Source organism: Juglans microcarpa x Juglans regia, chromosome 7S (genome assembly GCF_004785595.1).
Source record: "Juglans microcarpa x Juglans regia isolate MS1-56 chromosome 7S, Jm3101_v1.0, whole genome shotgun sequence".
Lineage (NCBI taxonomy): Eukaryota > Viridiplantae > Streptophyta > Magnoliopsida > Fagales > Juglandaceae > Juglans > Juglans microcarpa x Juglans regia.
The window spans coordinates 1201227-1220485 of record NC_054607.1 but is presented as its reverse complement, the minus strand read 5'-3'; the positions used below and the strand labels follow the sequence as shown (position 1 = coordinate 1220485).

The 19259-nt window shown below is 33.9% G+C and overlaps 2 protein-coding genes across 2 annotated transcripts; both read left to right on the top strand.

The window, feature by feature from the left end:
- The first annotated feature begins 6884 nt into the window (after window positions 1-6884).
- On the top strand, window positions 6885-10341 carry LOC121241438 (protein MAINTENANCE OF PSII UNDER HIGH LIGHT 1-like). The gene is made up of 3 exons (XM_041139217.1): window positions 6885-7285; window positions 8201-8335; window positions 9820-10341. Exons 1-3 carry the CDS (start codon window positions 7106-7108, stop codon window positions 10159-10161), a joined length of 657 nt encoding a protein of 218 aa, XP_040995151.1. The 5' UTR covers window positions 6885-7105; the 3' UTR covers window positions 10162-10341.
- Window positions 10342-14478: 4137 nt separating this feature from the next.
- On the top strand, window positions 14479-18817 carry LOC121241540 (probable choline kinase 2). The gene is given in 9 exon segments (XM_041139347.1): window positions 14479-14681; window positions 15391-15562; window positions 15565-15827; window positions 16418-16539; window positions 16703-16898; window positions 17422-17539; window positions 17689-17736; window positions 18103-18203; window positions 18454-18817. Coding segments are annotated over 8 exon segments (1077 nt in total). The 5' UTR covers window positions 14479-14681; window positions 15391-15474; the 3' UTR covers window positions 18595-18817.
- The last annotated feature ends 442 nt before the right edge of the window (window positions 18818-19259 follow it).

The window sequence follows — 19259 nt, the reverse complement described above, 5'->3', positions numbered from 1 at the left end:
TGTACTCATGTCATGAGCTGTTCGCTTAAAGACGATAGAACGAACTTTCGTGTGCTTCCCTTAATTTTATCTGATTTTTTCCACAACACTTTTAATATGACTTAGTGCATGGCCGGCGGCGGGTGTAAAATTGATTTGGATCCATCATACTTTATATTATTGCGTTCTTTAATTAAGGGCATATAATTAATTACGTGGTACGAACAAATATTCCTATTTGTCATTAACAATTATTACTACAGACAGAGGACTAAAGAAAAAAAAATAATGTATTTGAGGTAAAATTAGTTAGTTAATTTAGTCTATTATTATAACTTTAGAGGAAAGAGAAAAACCTAGATTGTTTCTCTATTTTTTAGATTTCTATTTATGAATTTATTATTATTTTAATAAATATTTTCCCATAGTTTTTAAGAGTTTGGTTTTGGAATTTTAAATATAACCCTAAGTTCCCTCTTATATAAGATATTCATCTGCCATAAGTGAGAGTTATCAATAAAATTGGGATACCACTATCTTCTTTAAAAAAAAATGGAAAGAGAAAAACAATAAAAACTATTGGCCATTGAATTTGACATGGGTGTATATATGAATTTAGTGTTAAGGAGTGAGTATCAAATCCAACAAATTAGGGGAAAACTATAGAACAATATATAATTTACACGCACAATATAAAAAGAGCAAAGCAAGTCATAAATGTCGATGATTCAAATATATTATATAAACAGGGTAAAGCTGATCATCGAATGAATTAAGTTGTTGGTCTATTAATTTCCATTAGAAGCTCTAGAAAGAGAAGCTCATCCTTCTCTCTAGAAAAAAAAAAATTCAATCTTTCTCGAGTGTTTCTGTCGGAGATGAGGGTGGAGTCGTGACTCTCACCCTTCTCTTTGTTCCTTTTCTAATACCGCTTTGTGTATATACTTTCATGGTAGTTTTTTTTTCTTTTCTATTGGTTCAGTTTTGGTTAGATCTACCATACTCCGGCGACTACCAGTTGACATGCGCCTCACCACGTAACTCTACAGCTGCCGATCTTTTGAGACAAAGCGAAATTGCGGCGAAAATCTCGGTGCGTGACCCTCACGTGAGGTATGTTCCCCGCGGGGTTTTCATGAGCTGTCGCGCTCTGATAAGTCTGTCGGCTACACATGCTGCACTAGTGAATTTCCCACCGCAAGATCTTTTAGATTTGTCCCACCTCATCTCACAATCATAGGCGCGTGGCCTCCACGCGCCACCATAGGTGCGCGTGAAGAAAAATGGTATGTCGCAATCCAGTCCATTCGATGCACTTTTTCCTACTATGTTTTCATTTTTTCTAACTGATGATTCTAACAAAGGGAATATGAATCTCTCTAAAAAAAATCTCAAAACAACAAATTGCAGTGTACCTACAGCTTCCATCACCTCCAGCGGTGGCTCCACAATTAGCATAATTATGTGAACTGTAAAAAATCATCTTTAAAGACGGCGCCCTCTTTGCAGGGCATGGGTGGGGACCAAATATTTGGTCCTAAGACCCATTTTTTCCTTTTTTTTTCCTTCACTTTTGCACTAAAGTTATTGTAATCGAGTGTTTGTTGAAAAATCTCATCACCTCCTCATATATCTTGTTTTTCTTTATCTGAAAGAAAATTTGCTTGTTTAGAAAAAAAAAAAAGTTGTTGGTCTATTAAAGAAGAATAATGCTACTATGCAGTATGCACTCTCATTTTATCTTCTTATTTTGATCGTTTATGTATTTAATTTTTTTTTTTTACTTATTGATTAAGGAATTGACGATTAATTATGTATTGATATATTTTTTTAAAAAAAATGTTTAAAGAGGTTAAAAAAATAAAAATAAATAAATAATAAAAAAGATAAATTTTACTTAAACGACAGGATCAATTATCACTGTTGGACGGCGGCTAGTAGCACTCATTAAAGAACATCTCTTTGGTCAAGTGGAGCAACGTACAAAATAAAATGGGCTGTCTTATCATGATCCCCTCCCAATCATCTCGCATGATTCGAGAGCAGCTAGCAGGGCCGAAAGTATCTCTAAATTAAATGCCTACCTACTTAGAAGAAGAGCATGGAGACAAGGTGCGTGCGTGGATAGTACGTCCGAATTAATCACAATATTACTATTCATGACTTAGATACTGCTAATCCACCATGGCTTAATTTTGTCAATATTAATGGCTCTTATTCTTATAACATTTTGCGTCACGCTCCGGCCTATCTGGCATATTTTCAGCTCTTGACATGTATGGACAAACCAACCACATATATATTAGATTAACGAGGGACTATGTCTCAAATGCATAAATTTTATATATATTTTTTGTAAAAAAATAAATCTTACTTAAAAAAAAGTGATTTTTTCACATTTTCTTGAAATAAAGTTCACTTTTTTATAAAAGAATTGTTTGAAACTTGTATATTTGAGACTTGTTATATATAATAATATCATTATTCTATATGTTATCAATGGTCTGCTCTTTCTTCTTTGTTTCTCTACATATATATGTGGAATGAAAAGGAAATGAAAGTTTGTCTAGGCAATTGTCGTGTATATATATAGTAGCTTTATGGCCTTGCCAAGGGGCAAAGGAATTGTCATTGTTTTCCATGATGAAAACAAGAAAAAAGAAAGAAATGTTTGATTGGACTCAGGTGCAGGTGCAGGGCGAAGTGGAGGAGTTTATATGTGTCCCACATGGTGCGGATGTGTTGGAACTTCTGAGGCAGTCGATCGTCATATGTGGAAAGGTGGGAGAAAACCATGCATGCATGCATGCTAGCTAGCTGTGCTGATCTTCTTCCTTTGTCTATTCTGTTTTTTTTTTTTTTTTTTTTTTTTTTTTTTTTTTTCTCTGTCTTTTTTATTTTTCATCGATCTTGTATTCGTTTTTCTTCTACTTTCCCAACTTTAAATGATTTATTTTCAACTCTTATCTTGAGATGCCCCTTTTTTCAGGGAAGCCAAGAGTGATGATATATCTGATCATGTGACGTTAAGCCCAGCCGATTAGAATCCTCAAAAATATAGCTCATAAAAAAAATTCATGTATATCCCAAGTTGTAGCTAGAAAGAAGAGAACGAATATGAATAATCTAGCCAGTGGCAATGGACATGTAAGCAAATTAAAGCCATTTTGAAGGTATGGTGCCTATATATCTCAAGTTTCCATCAGCAAGTAGCGAATTGGCAATAAGTACGTAAGCAGCTAGCTAGGACCGATCTCTAGCTGATCATATCTATGCCATTTTATCTAGCCAGCAGTGTTTTTTCATTGGTAGATTAATGCCTTCGAAATGCATGAAGATTCATTAATATTTATGGCCTGGAAAAGTGAGTACTTATTATTATATTATATGTTGTTTCAGAATTTCATTAGCATGTGAGAGAGAGAGAGAGTGTGTGTTGGGCCCCTCATGAGTAAATGGCCACCCAGTATGCAGACAATGCTGGGAAAGCGACATGCACCACTCATTTCAAATATCAATTGGACATTGAATTGAAGGATTATTGATCAATCATCACCTTCAAACGTCTCTTCAGGCACCCTTTAATTAGCACTGTGCATGCTCTTAAATATATATATACAACTTTAGCAAAAGGAAAAAACATTAATTAATTATGGTACGTACGTACGTAGCCTTTTGGCTTAGTTTAGTTTGTTGCTACACATGTAATGCTAGTTATGTATGTGTGAAGACATAGCTAGCTAGCTAACACACTTCCAAAAGGTTTTTGTAATTTGCAAAACCTCCTCGATCTACCTAAAACTTTCAGTACTTTATTTGGTAATTAATGGCTGACCTAGCTGTGATTACAAGACTAGTAGTGAGCTTGCAACTTAGCTAGGGACAAGATAATTTGTTCATAACCCATTTCTGATCTTCTTTTGTGATCTCTTTTATTTGCTAATTACCAAGAGATTAAAATAATCCTTAATTATTCCCATGGATTCCTTTACTTTCCCAATCCCTTTTTCTTGTAATTAGTACTATAGTGTAAATTAATACATAAATATATTGCTATTAATTTGGAAATAAATGGGGGCATTATTATTCAGAATCCATGCAGATGATCATCATGCAGGTTTTGGCTTCTATCCAAAACTCTTTCAGATTCAGTACTGCAAAATCATATAACCACTAGGCACACATGCATGACCATGACATCATAAAGTACTTCTTCGAATATCTTGCATCGATTCATGCAAAAGATCATCATGATCTCCCTTTATTGTACAACTACGATCGAGATGATCAATAAGAACCATGCATGCAGAACAACATGATAATTAACACTGCAAGTAGGACTGAAATATGCAGCAATAATATTATCAAAGCCTCGATATATATATAGGCCAGCTGGGACATTCCATTAGCAAATCGCGTTTCATTCTAATTTCCACATGAAGTGATGATTATTTAACTGGAGGAAACGAGTGATTTAATTTTTCAGTCTTCTGGCGTACGTACGTAGCCTTTTCAGTCCAACTTAAAATATGATCTACATATGTATATGCATTCACTCATCCAATATTGTTGCCTTCCATAAATCCAAATCGCTAAAGGTTCTTTGTCTCCCACTGCATATATCTATCTCCACCAAAAACTACTTGCATGCATGCTAGCTAGCTGATCATCTCTTATAAGTTTAGACAAAAGAAAAGGTCACGATATGCAGCTTGCTCTTGGTGATCGATCAGATCCCATTAAGCAAAGCAAAGCAAAGTGCACATTACATTAGCTTTTTGTAGCTTCTGAAAAAGCCTACACTTATTGACCAAAAAGCTAGCCTTCTATTACCGACTATCCTTAAGGCCAATCATGTTCATTTTTATTGACTGGTCAAAGATTCATCACGTATACTTTGTAAACGATTCCAACATATATATGATCTTTGCATCTTTACGTGAAATCAGCTTTGGCTTTAGCCCTTTACGTACAGCTTTTCACGTGAAACTTGACCGACCCATGATGTATGGTTTATATATAAACCAATTGATTTCCGAGAACCACTTGATCATCAGGCCAGGAAAATTACAAAAACCAAATGCCTTTTCACGTAAAACTTTCATGCATGCAATATATAGCTAGAAAAATATACAAGAAAAGTGTTCAATAATTTTATAATCCAGATCGATACAACATTAATTGGAAGACCACCTAATTACTCGCAAACTAATTATATTTTAAGGAAGATATTATGTGAGTGGGACCAGTACTACTTAATTAGTTTGCATAATTGAATATAAACGCACCAATAATTTTAGTGGACTTTGAATAGATCGAGTCTAATTAGAGATCCATTAGTATTTCCATTAATATCATGATCATAGAAGTGCGTTGCTTTATAGACCATTTAATTTGGGTAATTGGACCGACTTATTTAATTAACTTCCTACTTTATTACTGCATAATAATTACTTGGTGCATGCATAAAGTTTATATTTTAACTTTTATAAGCTTTCCCACAAAAAATTGCAGTGTGAAAAAAATATTTATATATTTTTTCGGAAGTAAAAGGGTTTCTCAAACAATACATAATTAGTGTGACAGCTGATTGATATTACCTTAACATAAGATCAAGATTAAGGCCTTGTTTGGATACAGTAACGGTTTCATCTCATCTCACCATTATAATTTTCTCAAATTTTCACACAAAATATAATAAACAATTCAATTTTTTCAAATCTCAAAATAATAATAATATGAAAAAAATAATATTTTATTTAACTTTTAATTTTTATCTAAAATTATCTTATTTCATTTTATTCGACTATCCAAACGAGTACCAAGTGCTCAAACAACCAATAGAATACTCATCGCGAGGTATTAGAAGTTAGAACACCTTTTAATACTTTTGCATTATGGATCGACTTGGCTATACAAAGAAACCCAATAAAAATTCAATAGACTAATGATCACATTTGATGTGTTGGGCTGCATTTTGTTGGGTCGTCCGTCATCAGTCTAGTTTTCCGCCTAATCGAGGTATGTGGTGGAGGTTTGGGTTGGATGAGTTCGTGGGTTGATGCAATGCATTAGTATTAAGTAGGAAGAATTTTCTTTCAAATTCAAAGAATAATAAATCTTACAATATTTATTATTGTTATTTTTATCAATATTTTCTACGAAACTTTAATTGGATAAAAGAATCAAAACTTCCATTAGTGAATGATGTGGATTGGCTCCTATTTGTCATATGCTAGTTATCCATTATAAGGCCAATAGGCAACTTGATATGTTAAAATAACCACATCCACATTAATATACAAAAGCATGTATGCACATTGAGTCTCACAAGCACTCTATTATGTTTCAATTATGCATCTTGAAGTAAATTATGTTAAAATTAACTTTGGTTATTAAAATAATCTGTGATTTCTTTCAACGTACAGATTCTTCAATGAACCTTTTCCTCCTAATACTACAACGTAAGTAATCAATCAAATCGCTCTCTTGATCTGTTACTCTCTTGATTGAACACTTTGATCTACGATGCCATTTTTAATTTATATATATATATATAGAAATGATAGTTGCAGTCGTGAGTGCTTAAGTATTGTGCAATCACTTTGAAAAAAATTAATAAATACATGACCCATATGAAAAAATAATAATTTTTTAATAATGAATCTCAATCTTTTTTAAAACGACTATACGGTATTTGTGTACTCTACATTGCATATAACATTGCTTATATATATATATATAATATTATTGATATTGATTTTGCTAAAACTTTTAAAGTTAGTTTGCAACCATATCTCTTCGGTTTTTTTCTGTTGAAACAACAGTCAACAGGCCAAGTCTGACAAGCCCGGCCCAGATTCTGCATGTAAAGATCGAGTCCACACAGCCGCCACACTCAAACTCCACCACAGAACACAAAAATATCATCCCTTCGACTTCGTGTCTCTCTCTCACTCTCTCCACCACCCCCAGCAAAATCCAAACTTCTCTGTCAAACTCCAACCCCAGAAAAAACCCACAAAGAAAATCATATACTTTTTTCCAAGACATATATACAACCTCTGCAAGGTCAGGTCTCATTACTTGTCAAGTCTTTCTGAACCCTGTTATCTTGTTTCAAAGGATGGCATGTGCATCACAAGCAGTGATGGCTGCAGCCAACACCTGCACCTTCCCAACGCAAAGGTGGTTCAACAACAAGTACCAGAGTGTGAGTAAAGTACGGACTTCCAGCCTCTTCACTGTCAAGGCTTCCACTGAAGACGCTGACTGCAATGTTGAAGAATGTGCTCCTGATAAGGAGGTGATTAGCTCTCTCTCTCTTTCTGTACTTTTGGTGCGAAGAAATATGGGAAAATATTAGATATCAGATATATGGGGGTTTTCAGGAAAAAAAAAAAAGAAAAAAAAAAGTGACTTTTACTCTTACTTCATTGGAATAATTCGGAATTTGATTCAGATGTTCCATTAGAAAATATGTTGAATCGACGTGATGAGTTTAGCTTTTGTTGATTGATACAAACTCTTAGATTTTTCAGTCAATTTTAAGATTTTTGTTATAATGCTCAGTTCTAAAAGTTTCCTTCAGCTTTATCTATCATATAATAAAGAGCGGTAGTATTAGCTAGATTTTCCATAGATTTTCTGTTTTAAGTTGTTTTTCTTTCCAGGTCTATTGACCTTGTTATGGTACATATGTGAGTGTTGAGTTGCACACTTTTAAAGTAAAAGGGTTGATACATGATCAGGTCCCTTCTATATACTTGAACTTTTAGGCTTAAGTAGGTGTCTGCACATGTATCGAGGCCTCAACTCAAGATTCTCAAGGTGTTTACTTCGTCTTGGCAATTGTTCTTGTCTAGTTTCACATATGCCATTGGCATAATGACAATATAATTGCAGCTACTTTATCAGCTTAACAAGTTGGTAACCAGGATTCATGGCAGTGCTAAACTGATGTGGTAGCCTCATTTCCTCACAAGATTTGCATACTATGGTTCATGTCAGAGTACTAAGGATTCACTTCATTTTTGAAATTTTAAGTCTCGATGTGACATGGGTTTTCTGAAAGAAGAGCTTGCTCACTCACTCATATCATTTTGCCTACTTTATCAATTGTGCTATTTATGCTTTTGTCAAATAGAAGTGCAGTTAATATCAGGAACATGTGGATGCTTTTGGCATAATAAGTTTGGTGTTTTTCTTACTGTAAAATTAGGTCGGGAAGGTCAGCATGGAGTGGTTAGCAGGGGAGAAGACCAAAGTGGTAGGAACATTTCCACCTCGCAAACAGGGTTGGACAGGTTATGTTGAGAAAGACACTGCTGGGCAAACGAACATATATTCAGTTGAGGTTGGTGGTTTTAAGCTCTTATTATTTTCAAGGTTTCTCGTTCATTTTTGTTTTGTTTTTTTTTTTTTAATTACGCTATCATGGACTTTAACAAAAGAGTGTTTTAGCAGATTTTATTTGGTTGAAGGACAAAATAATGTGCAAAAAAGGAAGAATCTTGTGAAAAATGATTATAATGAGCATAACTTTGTACAAATATTTATTTTGATTTTATTTTGAGGGATAATTCGGTATATATAAATGCTATCATCATAATCAAGATATGATAGCCTTGGCAAGGAAATTGATGTTAGTTAGCAAAACTGTTTTCACTCAATTGACCTCTTCCTCCTATCCATGAAATTCAGAGTACTAGAAACTGCATTTAATTGCATCAAGGATATTTTCATCGACATGTTTTTATTATAATTAAACATAGAATAACTCTATTCTAAAGCCTCTACACTGCACACCATCTACACGGCATGATTGATTTGAAATAAATTGTCATCACCATGCTAGTAAATGAATTGAGCAAAACCTTTTCAGAATAAATAAATTGTCATCACCATGCTAGTAAATGAATTGAGCAAAACCTTTTCAGAATATCTGCCACTCATATCTATCAAATTCTTATCAACTGAACAGTGCTTAAAAGTGGTGCATATATAGCTGAGTGTCTTCATGATAGAATAGGAGACTCGTTGATTCATGAAAATGCCAAACCTCCTATCTTATAGCTGAGTGTATCTTCCTGATAGCCTGGGAGGAGACTGGTTGATTCATGAAAATGCAAAACTTCCTCTCTTTGCCTTGTCGTCATGAAATTGTTCCTCTGTCAACATCTTGATTGCATATGCCTCATACTACCTACTTGGAAAAGAATATATTTTTCCCCTCTTTTACACTTTCTGATATGTTCTAAATTAGGCTGTGAATCCCGGCTCATCCTTTTGGATGGGAATTCAAGGGAATTATCAGTCTCTTGTATATAAGAAATCTGAGAATCCTGCAAGATTGATTGAGGAGTTAATTACCACAGCCTGCAATTCCATTTGGACCATCAGAGGTAGCCATTTTACCACTAGCTGTAGGCCTCCTAAAAAAAGGCCCGTCTCTACATAAACAAAATATTTCAAGAGAAATAACTAACTTAGTGATTTGAAAAAGAATAACATTACTATGAGTAGACAGAAAGTAATAATATCGACTCAAACACTACAATAGAAGTGTGCTGAATCAAGAGTTAGTATCATGTGTCCCCCCGCCCGAGAGGTGCCCATGTTCTAGGGCCTAAGCACAGAGTTTTCGGTGAAACTTCCAAGTTGAAACAATGGAATTTTTGGTATACACAGCAGGTAGGAAGAAAACTCTAAACGAACTATTGCAGCCATCTGTTCTTAGGATTGGTACTTATTTCTTCTGTATTTTTCTATCTTCTCTGCTTCTCTCTCAGTACTTCAGTTTTGTGGCATTTTGCATCTAATATCTTCTGAACCTCCCAGCCAGCAGTTTACGTGGCAGAAACTGCAATCAGCTCCGGTACTGCTGGTTCTTCTTCCACTGGAGCTGAGAACACTGCAGCAATTGCTGGTGGCCTTGCCCTCATCTCTATTGCTGCAGCTTCAACGGTACTCCTTCAAGTTGGTAAAAACTCACCTCAAGTGCTGACAGTAGAATACTCTGGGCCATCGCTAAGTTACTATGTCAACAAGTTTAAACCGCAAGAAATTATTCAAGCCTCAGCACCAAGCCAGACTGAATCACTCTCATCTGTTCGGGAAGATATCCCTGACATGGAAGCACCCCAGATTGATGTCAACTCCCAAATTCAGCCTGAGTCGTGAGCAGGACTCCTTGGTTATTAAAGTTGGTTGGTATGATTCTTGAAATGAAAAATCTTGCTGCAGTTTTTTGCTTCATATTATAAATGTATCTAATTTTATGATTAAGACATATGTTCTGCAACCTTACAGAGATGTATATCACATTTATCAGGAGCATGCTTAGAAATCCAGTTTTGCTTATGCCATATCTTAAATGTTTGAAAGTTTTCTACCATTTTTTTCAATCTAATTGTATATATTTGAGTGATGCTTGAAGTAATGTAGTGCCATGGTTCTGATTCTTCTGAAGCCGCAGAAACTTGGTAAGGTGTTGAATACATATTGCTTTAGGATTCCATCATGGGAATTATTTCTTAGGTACAAGTAGCAGAAAAAGATTAATAATGTCTGTCAATGGCAGCCGATTTATAAAACCTTTTAGTTTTTTGGGAGGGTTTTGAGTCTCTCTTCAGGAAAATTCTCTTTTATTTTATCCGTAAAGTAAAAAAGTATGGTGTTGAAGTACACAAGGAGAAGTACAAAGAATGCTGCATATTGGAAAATTATTGGGTACATTAAAATGATTTACATAAGTATTTAACTTTTATTAATTTTAAATGACACGATATCCCATGATATAATTAGAATATCACGTGTCCGTATTTTAGACTACCTATGTTGATGTGGAAAAAATCGCAAAACAGGCCTGAATGAGAGAAAGTCATTCTCGGCTCACTGGTCGACTTGGGCCTTGATTGTTGTTGTTTGGAGCCCTCGACAATGTTCTGGTGCGGCTGTATGGTATCGATGTATACGTCCATGGCGGTGAATGGAAAATAAGTGCAGAGAAAATAAGAGGAATGAATATACAGATTTACATGGTTTGACATGTTGCCTAAGTCCATGTGCGCTCAGGGAGGGAAAATCCATTATAATATACTTGTTTAAAGTCTCATGGCCTCTCATTTCTCACTGTACAAAGAAAACTGGAGATCTTATTGCTGGAGAAAATGTCTCCCTCGAGAGGTTGAAGAAGAAGAGGCCCTCGTTGGTCATCCGGTCCCTTGCTTTTATATCACGCCCACTTACGCGTGCCTGTCTGCCATGATGTGGCCGGTCTCTTTGCGTGTCTATCAGCAGAGGTGAGGTCTAACCCTCCTTGGCGTGTTTGAGCATCCCTTCCTTTTCTCACTTCCTTCTGACACTCTTCTCTTGCGTCTTCTGCACCTATGGTCACTTCTTGTCCTCTAGTGTGGCTTGGTGGGCTTGGCCTAGCCTTCAAGAGGACGGGTATTTTATTGTCCACAACCTAAGATGTATCGAAGATCCAAAGAGAGAATTTGCGAGATGCAAATTGATTTGTACTTATCTTTTTAGTTATTTCAAAACTTTTATTAAACAGCAAAACAATTTGATCAGTGATTGCATCTCCAAATTGGAAATTCTCTTCGATCTTGGCTTCTAACTGCCAGACAACATGTGAAGTCTCAGCTTACACAATAACATTAATTTTGGAATGTCTGAAAATTAACTAGTAGTATGAGGTTGCAAAACCTTAGTGTGTGTGTGTATATATATATATATATATAAAAGAGAAAAGAAGAAGAAGAAGAAGAAGAATGAGCATGATTTATTTATTTATGAACAGCTGAGATTCCATATTTTGATATATATAAAAATAAAAAAAAATAAAATAAAATTGGGTGGGTGGACTGGTATGGTGAAGAGATATGGGTAAGAGTCATGTTAGCTGACTGCTGGGCGTGCCGCATAGCACAAATTTTATTTTTTTATTTTCATATTTTTTTAACATATTTAAATATTTTTAAAAAATACAAAAATATATCAATATACTAAAAGTCACTTTCTTAATTATTAAATAAAAATAAAATTAAAATAAAATTCAAATACATGAATAGTCAAAGTGAGAGAGTAAAATGAGAGAACAAACTAATATTTTCCTATATATAGTCTTTGTTTGATTGTATTCCAGCTTAAGATCCTCTTGGAGAGGTGGGCTTATCACCTGAGGCTTTTGCCCGTGGACTGCTATTTTTTTTTTTTTTTTCCCCCTCAGAAAAGAAACATTGCATTAATAGATGAGTACAATGTCTGAGACAAACTTCCTGGCCTATAAACATCTCCTCCATTGGTCAAAATCTTCAAGACTGGATTAGTTGTATCTTGGATCCGGCCCTTAAACTCCATCTCCCGAAAAATCAAGTCCATTGGTTTCAGATTTTTGCTGTGATTGCCAAAGATAACTTATGGTTCTATAGAAATCAAATTGTGCATAAGTCTATAACAAATCTTTCTATAGAACAATTTGTTATTAAAGTAGGAAGATTCTTTAGTGACCATTGTAATGCATGGGTTATAAAAGAAAAAATGATTTTTTAAAGAAAAATTGGAACCCCTCACCAGCGGGTACAGTCTTGATTAACTTTGATGTGGCGGTGAGATCAAATGGAAGTACTTCAATTACGAGTTGCAGATCACACAATGGAGATTTAATTTTCATGGTAGCATACCATCTTGAGAATTGCAATCCAAACTTAGGTGAAGTGATGACAGTATTTATAGGAGTCAAAGAAGCACAATTCAGATAGATTAAGAGCATCATATTAGAAGAGGATTCTTAGAGAACAATAACAGCACTGTCAGAATCAAATCATACACAAGATTGGATTGCAGAAGGTGTCAGAGCATTGGCATTGGCTTTATCAAAAGCTTAGCCAAATGTAAAATTTGATGAATTTCATCAAAATAGGGCTGCATTGGATTAGTCAAATAAATAAATGTGAAACTTTGAGCTACAGTAAATCTATAGGTTTCTTCAAATTTGAAGGTCTACTATTCATTCATCAAATCTATTTTTTATTCACTTTTAATCTCAAAATGTTTTTTTTATTCACATTTAATCTCCAACCGTCTTGTAATAATAATGTAAGAATCAAATTAAATTATTAATCAACATATGATTAGTGTAATTGTAAAATATGAAAAAAAATAAAAAATATTTTTATTAAAAAAATAATATTATATTATTATTTTGATAAATTTAATGGCTAATTCAATGTGGAGTTATGACTAGAGAAGTTTTAGATTTATAAAAATCATGTACTTTTCATCAAATTTTAGAGATAACTTTGATGAAGCCAATGCCAATGCTCTCATAAGGGACACAAGAGTAATGTTGGACAAGTTTGAAACTTGAGAAGAAAAAAAAATACATCGTTTTCAGAATCGATACATGCATGATATTGCACAATGGGCAACATCCAGCTGGTATAGTCAAAATCGTGAATGATGGCTGAATTATTATTGGTTTTTGACTTGTAGTTTTTAGCATTTTTGGTATAATTATTTTTACTTGGGTTAATAACATTTTCTTTTGAGATATATGCAAAATTAAACAATTTTGCATAAAAAAATACTAAATATTATAAGGCTTGTTCGGACAAGGGATGAGAGAGAAAGAATTGATAAAACTTTCAAAACCTTTTGGCAATTTTCTTACTAAACATCGCTTAAACACAAAATATTTTTTTATTTCAAATTTTTAACATTTTTATCTAATCATTATTCAATTATTATTCAAATACAAAAATTAATACAAATTTCAAAACTAAACACAAAAATCATATAACTTTCTTAAATTTCAAAACAAAAATTATATTAAAATTTTATATTTTTTAAATAATTTATTTTGACTTTATAATATTTTTATTCAAATTTTTCTTATAATTTTTAAAAATCTAATAAAATAACTTAATTTAAATTATTTTACTATTATTCACATGAATCTGAGATATTTCAAGTGTCTAAACGAACCTTAAGACTGGCAAGTTGCATTTATCTCTAGTTAGAATTAAACTATCCAATTTTATTTAGAAAAAAAAAATCAAATTCGTTCTAAGTAAGATCTCCTCATAGATCGAAAATTTGGCTCGATTCATGGTTTTTTAATTATTAATTATATTTATTGATTTAATACGTTTTAAATTATTATTTTTAAAATCATTATGACATGAAATTAATTTAAAATGCTATTAAAGATGATAAAAATTAGAGGATAAATTACATATCTCAAAAAACAAAAATGTTCGCACTCCCTGACTTTGTCAAACGGAGCGGATCTTAAGTTAGCGGTTTGAATAGAAACATGAGATGATTTAATTTTAAATAAAATTTAAAAGTTAAGTAAAATATTATTAAAATATTAATTTTTAATATTATTATTATTTTAATATTTAAAAAAATTAAAATTTTTATTATATTTTATGTAAAAATTTTAAAAAATTATAGTAATCATTTTCAGCAATAAATAATAATAAATACGGCAACCCCATAATCGACATAACAGAAAATTCCCAGTACGGCATAAAAAGAACAAGGCCTCCCGCTTCAAAGAAATTCTCCAAGCACCGTCACTCCCTGCCGCGTTCGGTTCTTTCCCACGGTTCCCGTACCCTCAGATTCATCAGGTCAAGTTATCGTCCGCATCAGTGAACGAATCCTCCGTGCTAGCTCTTCTTCAGGTGCGGATCGATCCGGCGTTGTTTTTGTTCTGTTTGCATCCATAAACTGACAGAATCCTTTGTGTTTGAATGGTTTCTCGGAAATTTGTGTGGAAATCAGAAAATTTTTGAATTCTTAAAAAAAAAGGAACTGATGATATTTTCTTTGGTTACGTTTTGCATGTCACTGACGGTTTGGAATCATTTATTGCATTTTAATTGGTGATGGGAATGGAATATATGTGGTGGTTAGTTGGCTCGCAATTGTATTCAGCAACCACAGAGAACCTAACAAAGAAACAGAGAGAATAAATTTGATTAAGGAAGCTAAAGCCTGAAGTGGTTCTTTTAATCCTGATTGTAAGGTGGTCTGAAAAGTTTCTGTTCACATTGGGAATTTTATTGATGCTGTTTTGGTTTGCATGAAGTTATATAGATGTCATGGAAATTGCACATGCATATCCTGTTTTGGTTGGGAGCAGAATGAGGTGCCCAGCTGGGGTGTGGGAATCTTGGTTCAGGCTTAAATTTGCTATGTTATTCTTATTTTTTTATTTCCAATAGATAGACTTTTATTTCAATTGCGAGGCTGTATTTGTATGCAGGTACACATTCTGTCTGTGCATTGAAGAGTGGGGATCTTTCACAATAGACTTATATTTGAGAAAGTTAGGTAGTTGTATATATACATTGTTCTTTTTGTATCTAATTAATTATTTACTGCTGGCAGATCGGATTTTTTCCACACTTAAAAGGTTGATTTGCCCAGAATTTTTGTAATAAATATTGTGTGGGAAATCGTGGATCTTTTATCATGGGAGCTGTAGAAAATGCCTTAGACAACAGAGAACATCGACTACCAGGAGAAGCAGTGGAGATTTTAAAATCATTGGCTGCCAATTGGGGGATGTACATGACCCAAATGAGTTGCAGGTTATCCGTCTTAAGGGTGCAATGACAAATCAGGTTTTCCAAATAAAGTGGCCCACGAAGACGGAGGATGTATCGAGAAAAGTTATTGTTAGGATCTATGGGGAGGGTGTGGAAGTGTTCTTTGATCGAGATGATGAGATCCGGACATTTGAGTTCATGTCAAAGCATGGGCAGGGACCTCGTCTTCTTGGTCGGTTCCCGAATGGGCGTATTGAAGAGTTCATCCGTGCTCGGGTATTATATTTTCAATTTTCTTAACCGCATTCTTCTCAATTCTGAAAGTCCTGGAAATGCATTAGATATTCCCAGTTTCTATTTTGTTTTAACTAACTGTATAGAGGCTCTTGCTTCATTCAACTTCTAGTATAAGTTATTATGTATTTGAAATTTCGTCCAGGTGAAGTAATGCTCTTATTGGACTGATATATAAAAAATAATAATACAGTTCTTGCATTAAGATTTAAGATTCGAATTTGCATATCCATCTGAAGATAAATAAGAGGGACCGAGACATTGATAGATCAAGTCTCCCATGATTATTGAAATGACATGCCTATCGTGGACACTTTTTTTTCTGCTGTGGAAGTAACAGTTTTTGGTGGTTCGCCTATCTTTTTCTTTTCTCAAGTCGGTCAATAAGAAACGTGTCGCTTTGTTCTTTATACAAATTGAAACATTAATATTTTTTTTGATAAGTAAGAAGTAATTTTATTAGAAACACATGTATAGGCGAAGCCTGTGGACACAGAAAGTATACAAAATAAAACATTAACATTCCCTTCATCAAATTTATGTTTTCAGTCTTCTGTATTTGTGATTTTCAGACACTATCAGCATCTGATCTGCTTGACCCAGAAATATCTGCTCTTATAGCGTCTAAAATGAAGGAGTTTCATGATCTTGATATGCCAGGTCCAAAGAATGTCTGCCTGTGGGAGAGATTACGGTATGTCTTCCCTCGGTACATAATTTTTATTTTCTTTGACAACTGGAGATTCAGTTGCATGTATCTTAATCAAAGGAAGGTTATTTTTTTCATGCACATTGTTGGTTCTACAGTATGATCTCTAGACACAATATTTTTTTTTTTTTTTTTTATATTGCTTCAGAAATTGGATTCGTGTGGCTAAGAGTTTGTCTCTCCCTGAAGAAGCAGAAGCCTTTTGTTTGGATAAAATAGAAGAGGAGATCCCTATATTGGAGAAGGAGTTTTCACGGGCTTATCAATGTATAGGTTTTTGCCACAATGATTTGCAGTATGGCAACATAATGATTGATGAAGTGACCAATTCTATAACCATCATTGTAAGTTCCCCTTTGTGCTGGTTATCTGGATTTATGATTTACCTTTTCTTTTTTATTCCCTGTTTTCTCTCTTTAAACTCAACTCTACAAACTCAACTGTACAATATCCTCAAACTTCAAAAATCAAAAGCCAAAAATGTGTGAAGCCATGGGATCCTTCTAAAAGGGGATTTTTTTTTTCCAGTTCAATTGAAAATGATAACATGAATAATGGGAACTTGTCATCCCTGGCTGTGCATTTATCTTTCCTGGAGCCATAAATCTGCATGCAGCTCCTGTGCCAGCATCTATTCACTCTGTTTGCTTTTTGGAATTTTTGACCAGGACAACAATTTTTTGGTCATGTAAGAAATGAATATTTCATCACCTTTATATATGGATGGTGAAGCGATTTTATTCAATATGGACTTAACTATTTGGTTTAATTTTTTCACATAATTAATGATTTTCTTTCCCAACTGCTCAAATAATTTATTATGATATAGTAAGCCATAATTGATTTTAATTCTATCCTCATTATCAGGATTATGAGTATGCAAGTTATAATCCTGTTGCGTTTGACATAGCAAATCATTTTTGTGAGATGGCTGCTGACTATCATACGGAAACACCTCATATTCTGGACTTCAGTAAATATCCTGGTGTGCAACTTGTTAAATTTCATTTTTTTTCCTTTTCTTTTGGTTTTATTTTTTCTGTTTGTCTGGTTTCCCCTCCTTTTGCTCATGTTTTGCTTTGCTTTATTTTCTCTGATTAAAAAGGAATTCTCTTTACCTGTGGCATAAGCCAGGTTTGGAGGAGCGTCAAAGATTTGTGCGCATATATTTGAGTTATTCAGGTAATATAACTATGTGCTTCCTTCCATAGTTTTGCTTAAGATATCTTCACTAGGATACTGTCCTCTCTCTGCTTTGGTTTATAATTGTATTTACATACTTTTCACTATGGCTTCTAATGAGGATGGTCACTATTACAACTGTTAAAATCTGCAATTGGTCTTCATTTCAGCAATAGCAAAAGCCCAATAGTGTCTCTGTTCAATTTACCTCTGAATACTCATATTTCATCCTGTATAAAAAATACTTGTAATTGTTGAACAATTTCTCTTCATATGACAAAGTTGTTTTAGTGACTATAATTATACTTCGCCTGAGATTTCACGTTATGTTTATACTGTCCTCTGAATTCATTCATTCAAATGCAGGAAATGAACCTAGTGACGATGAAGTGGAGCTGTTGCTTCAAGATGTTGAGAAGTATACTCTAGTGAGCCATCTTTTTTGGGGCTTATGGGGAATAATATCGGTACTGTTCTTACCTTCCCATGTTAGCTTTCATTATTAGAACTTGAACGCTTTTTCACTCTCTTAATAACTTGCCAAGTGCCATGGGGACCCTCCTAAAATTGCCTTGCACCGGAAATTTTTTGCCATCTGGGTCAATTGTTGATTTTTATGGTATATTTATACAAGTTATGGGAAAATGCTAGGGAGAAAATTACATGCATTCGATTTTTGCAAGCTCATTTAGTTTCATCTTCTGTTATCTTGTTCAGGAACATGTGAATGAAATCGACTTCGCTTACATTGAATATGCAAGACAGAGGTTTCAACAATACTGGTCAAGGAGGTCTGCTCTTTTGGGCTCTGATGGAGCTTCCTCTGAAAGTGTGACTGATGGCAGCTGTGCTACCTAGGTCTCTTTATTGTGTATATACAGTTACTTTCAGGAACCAAAAACATTTCAAGGATCTCAAGTATGATGTTAAAACTTAAAACGTTAAATTGGAAGAGTTAGCTGTTTTTGTCATATATGCTCGCATGTACGTATGGCACGATTTAGGCATTTGATTCATTGCTTTTAGAGTTATAAACATGTCATTTTTGTATTTTCTTGCAATGAAATTTATATTTGATGAAGAGTGCGGTCCTGTGGATTTTGCATTATAAATGTGGGATATTTTTTTTTTATCCTAAATCATAGGCAATGAAATTAACATGTTTAAAATTTCAAGGTTGGGACATTACGATGGAACGTACAAGGAATTGATAGTAGAGTAATGTTAGGTACAACTCTCAATGAACAAGTCCGCACAAGTCCTTTGATAAATGTAGACCCTACCAAAATAAAATAATTTTTTTTTTTTACTTTTTCAAGGTAGGAGTCCACTATTTTTTATAAAATACTTGCACGAGATTTGTATATTTAAGACTTGTACAAATTATTACTCTTTATAATAGGTTGCGTATTCCCTCCCCTTTATGGAATAAGAAATCATTATGGGCAAGGCAAAAGTTTAGTGAAATACATGAAAATCGAAGCAGACAAATTTCTAAAATGGAGAAATAAACTACTGATATG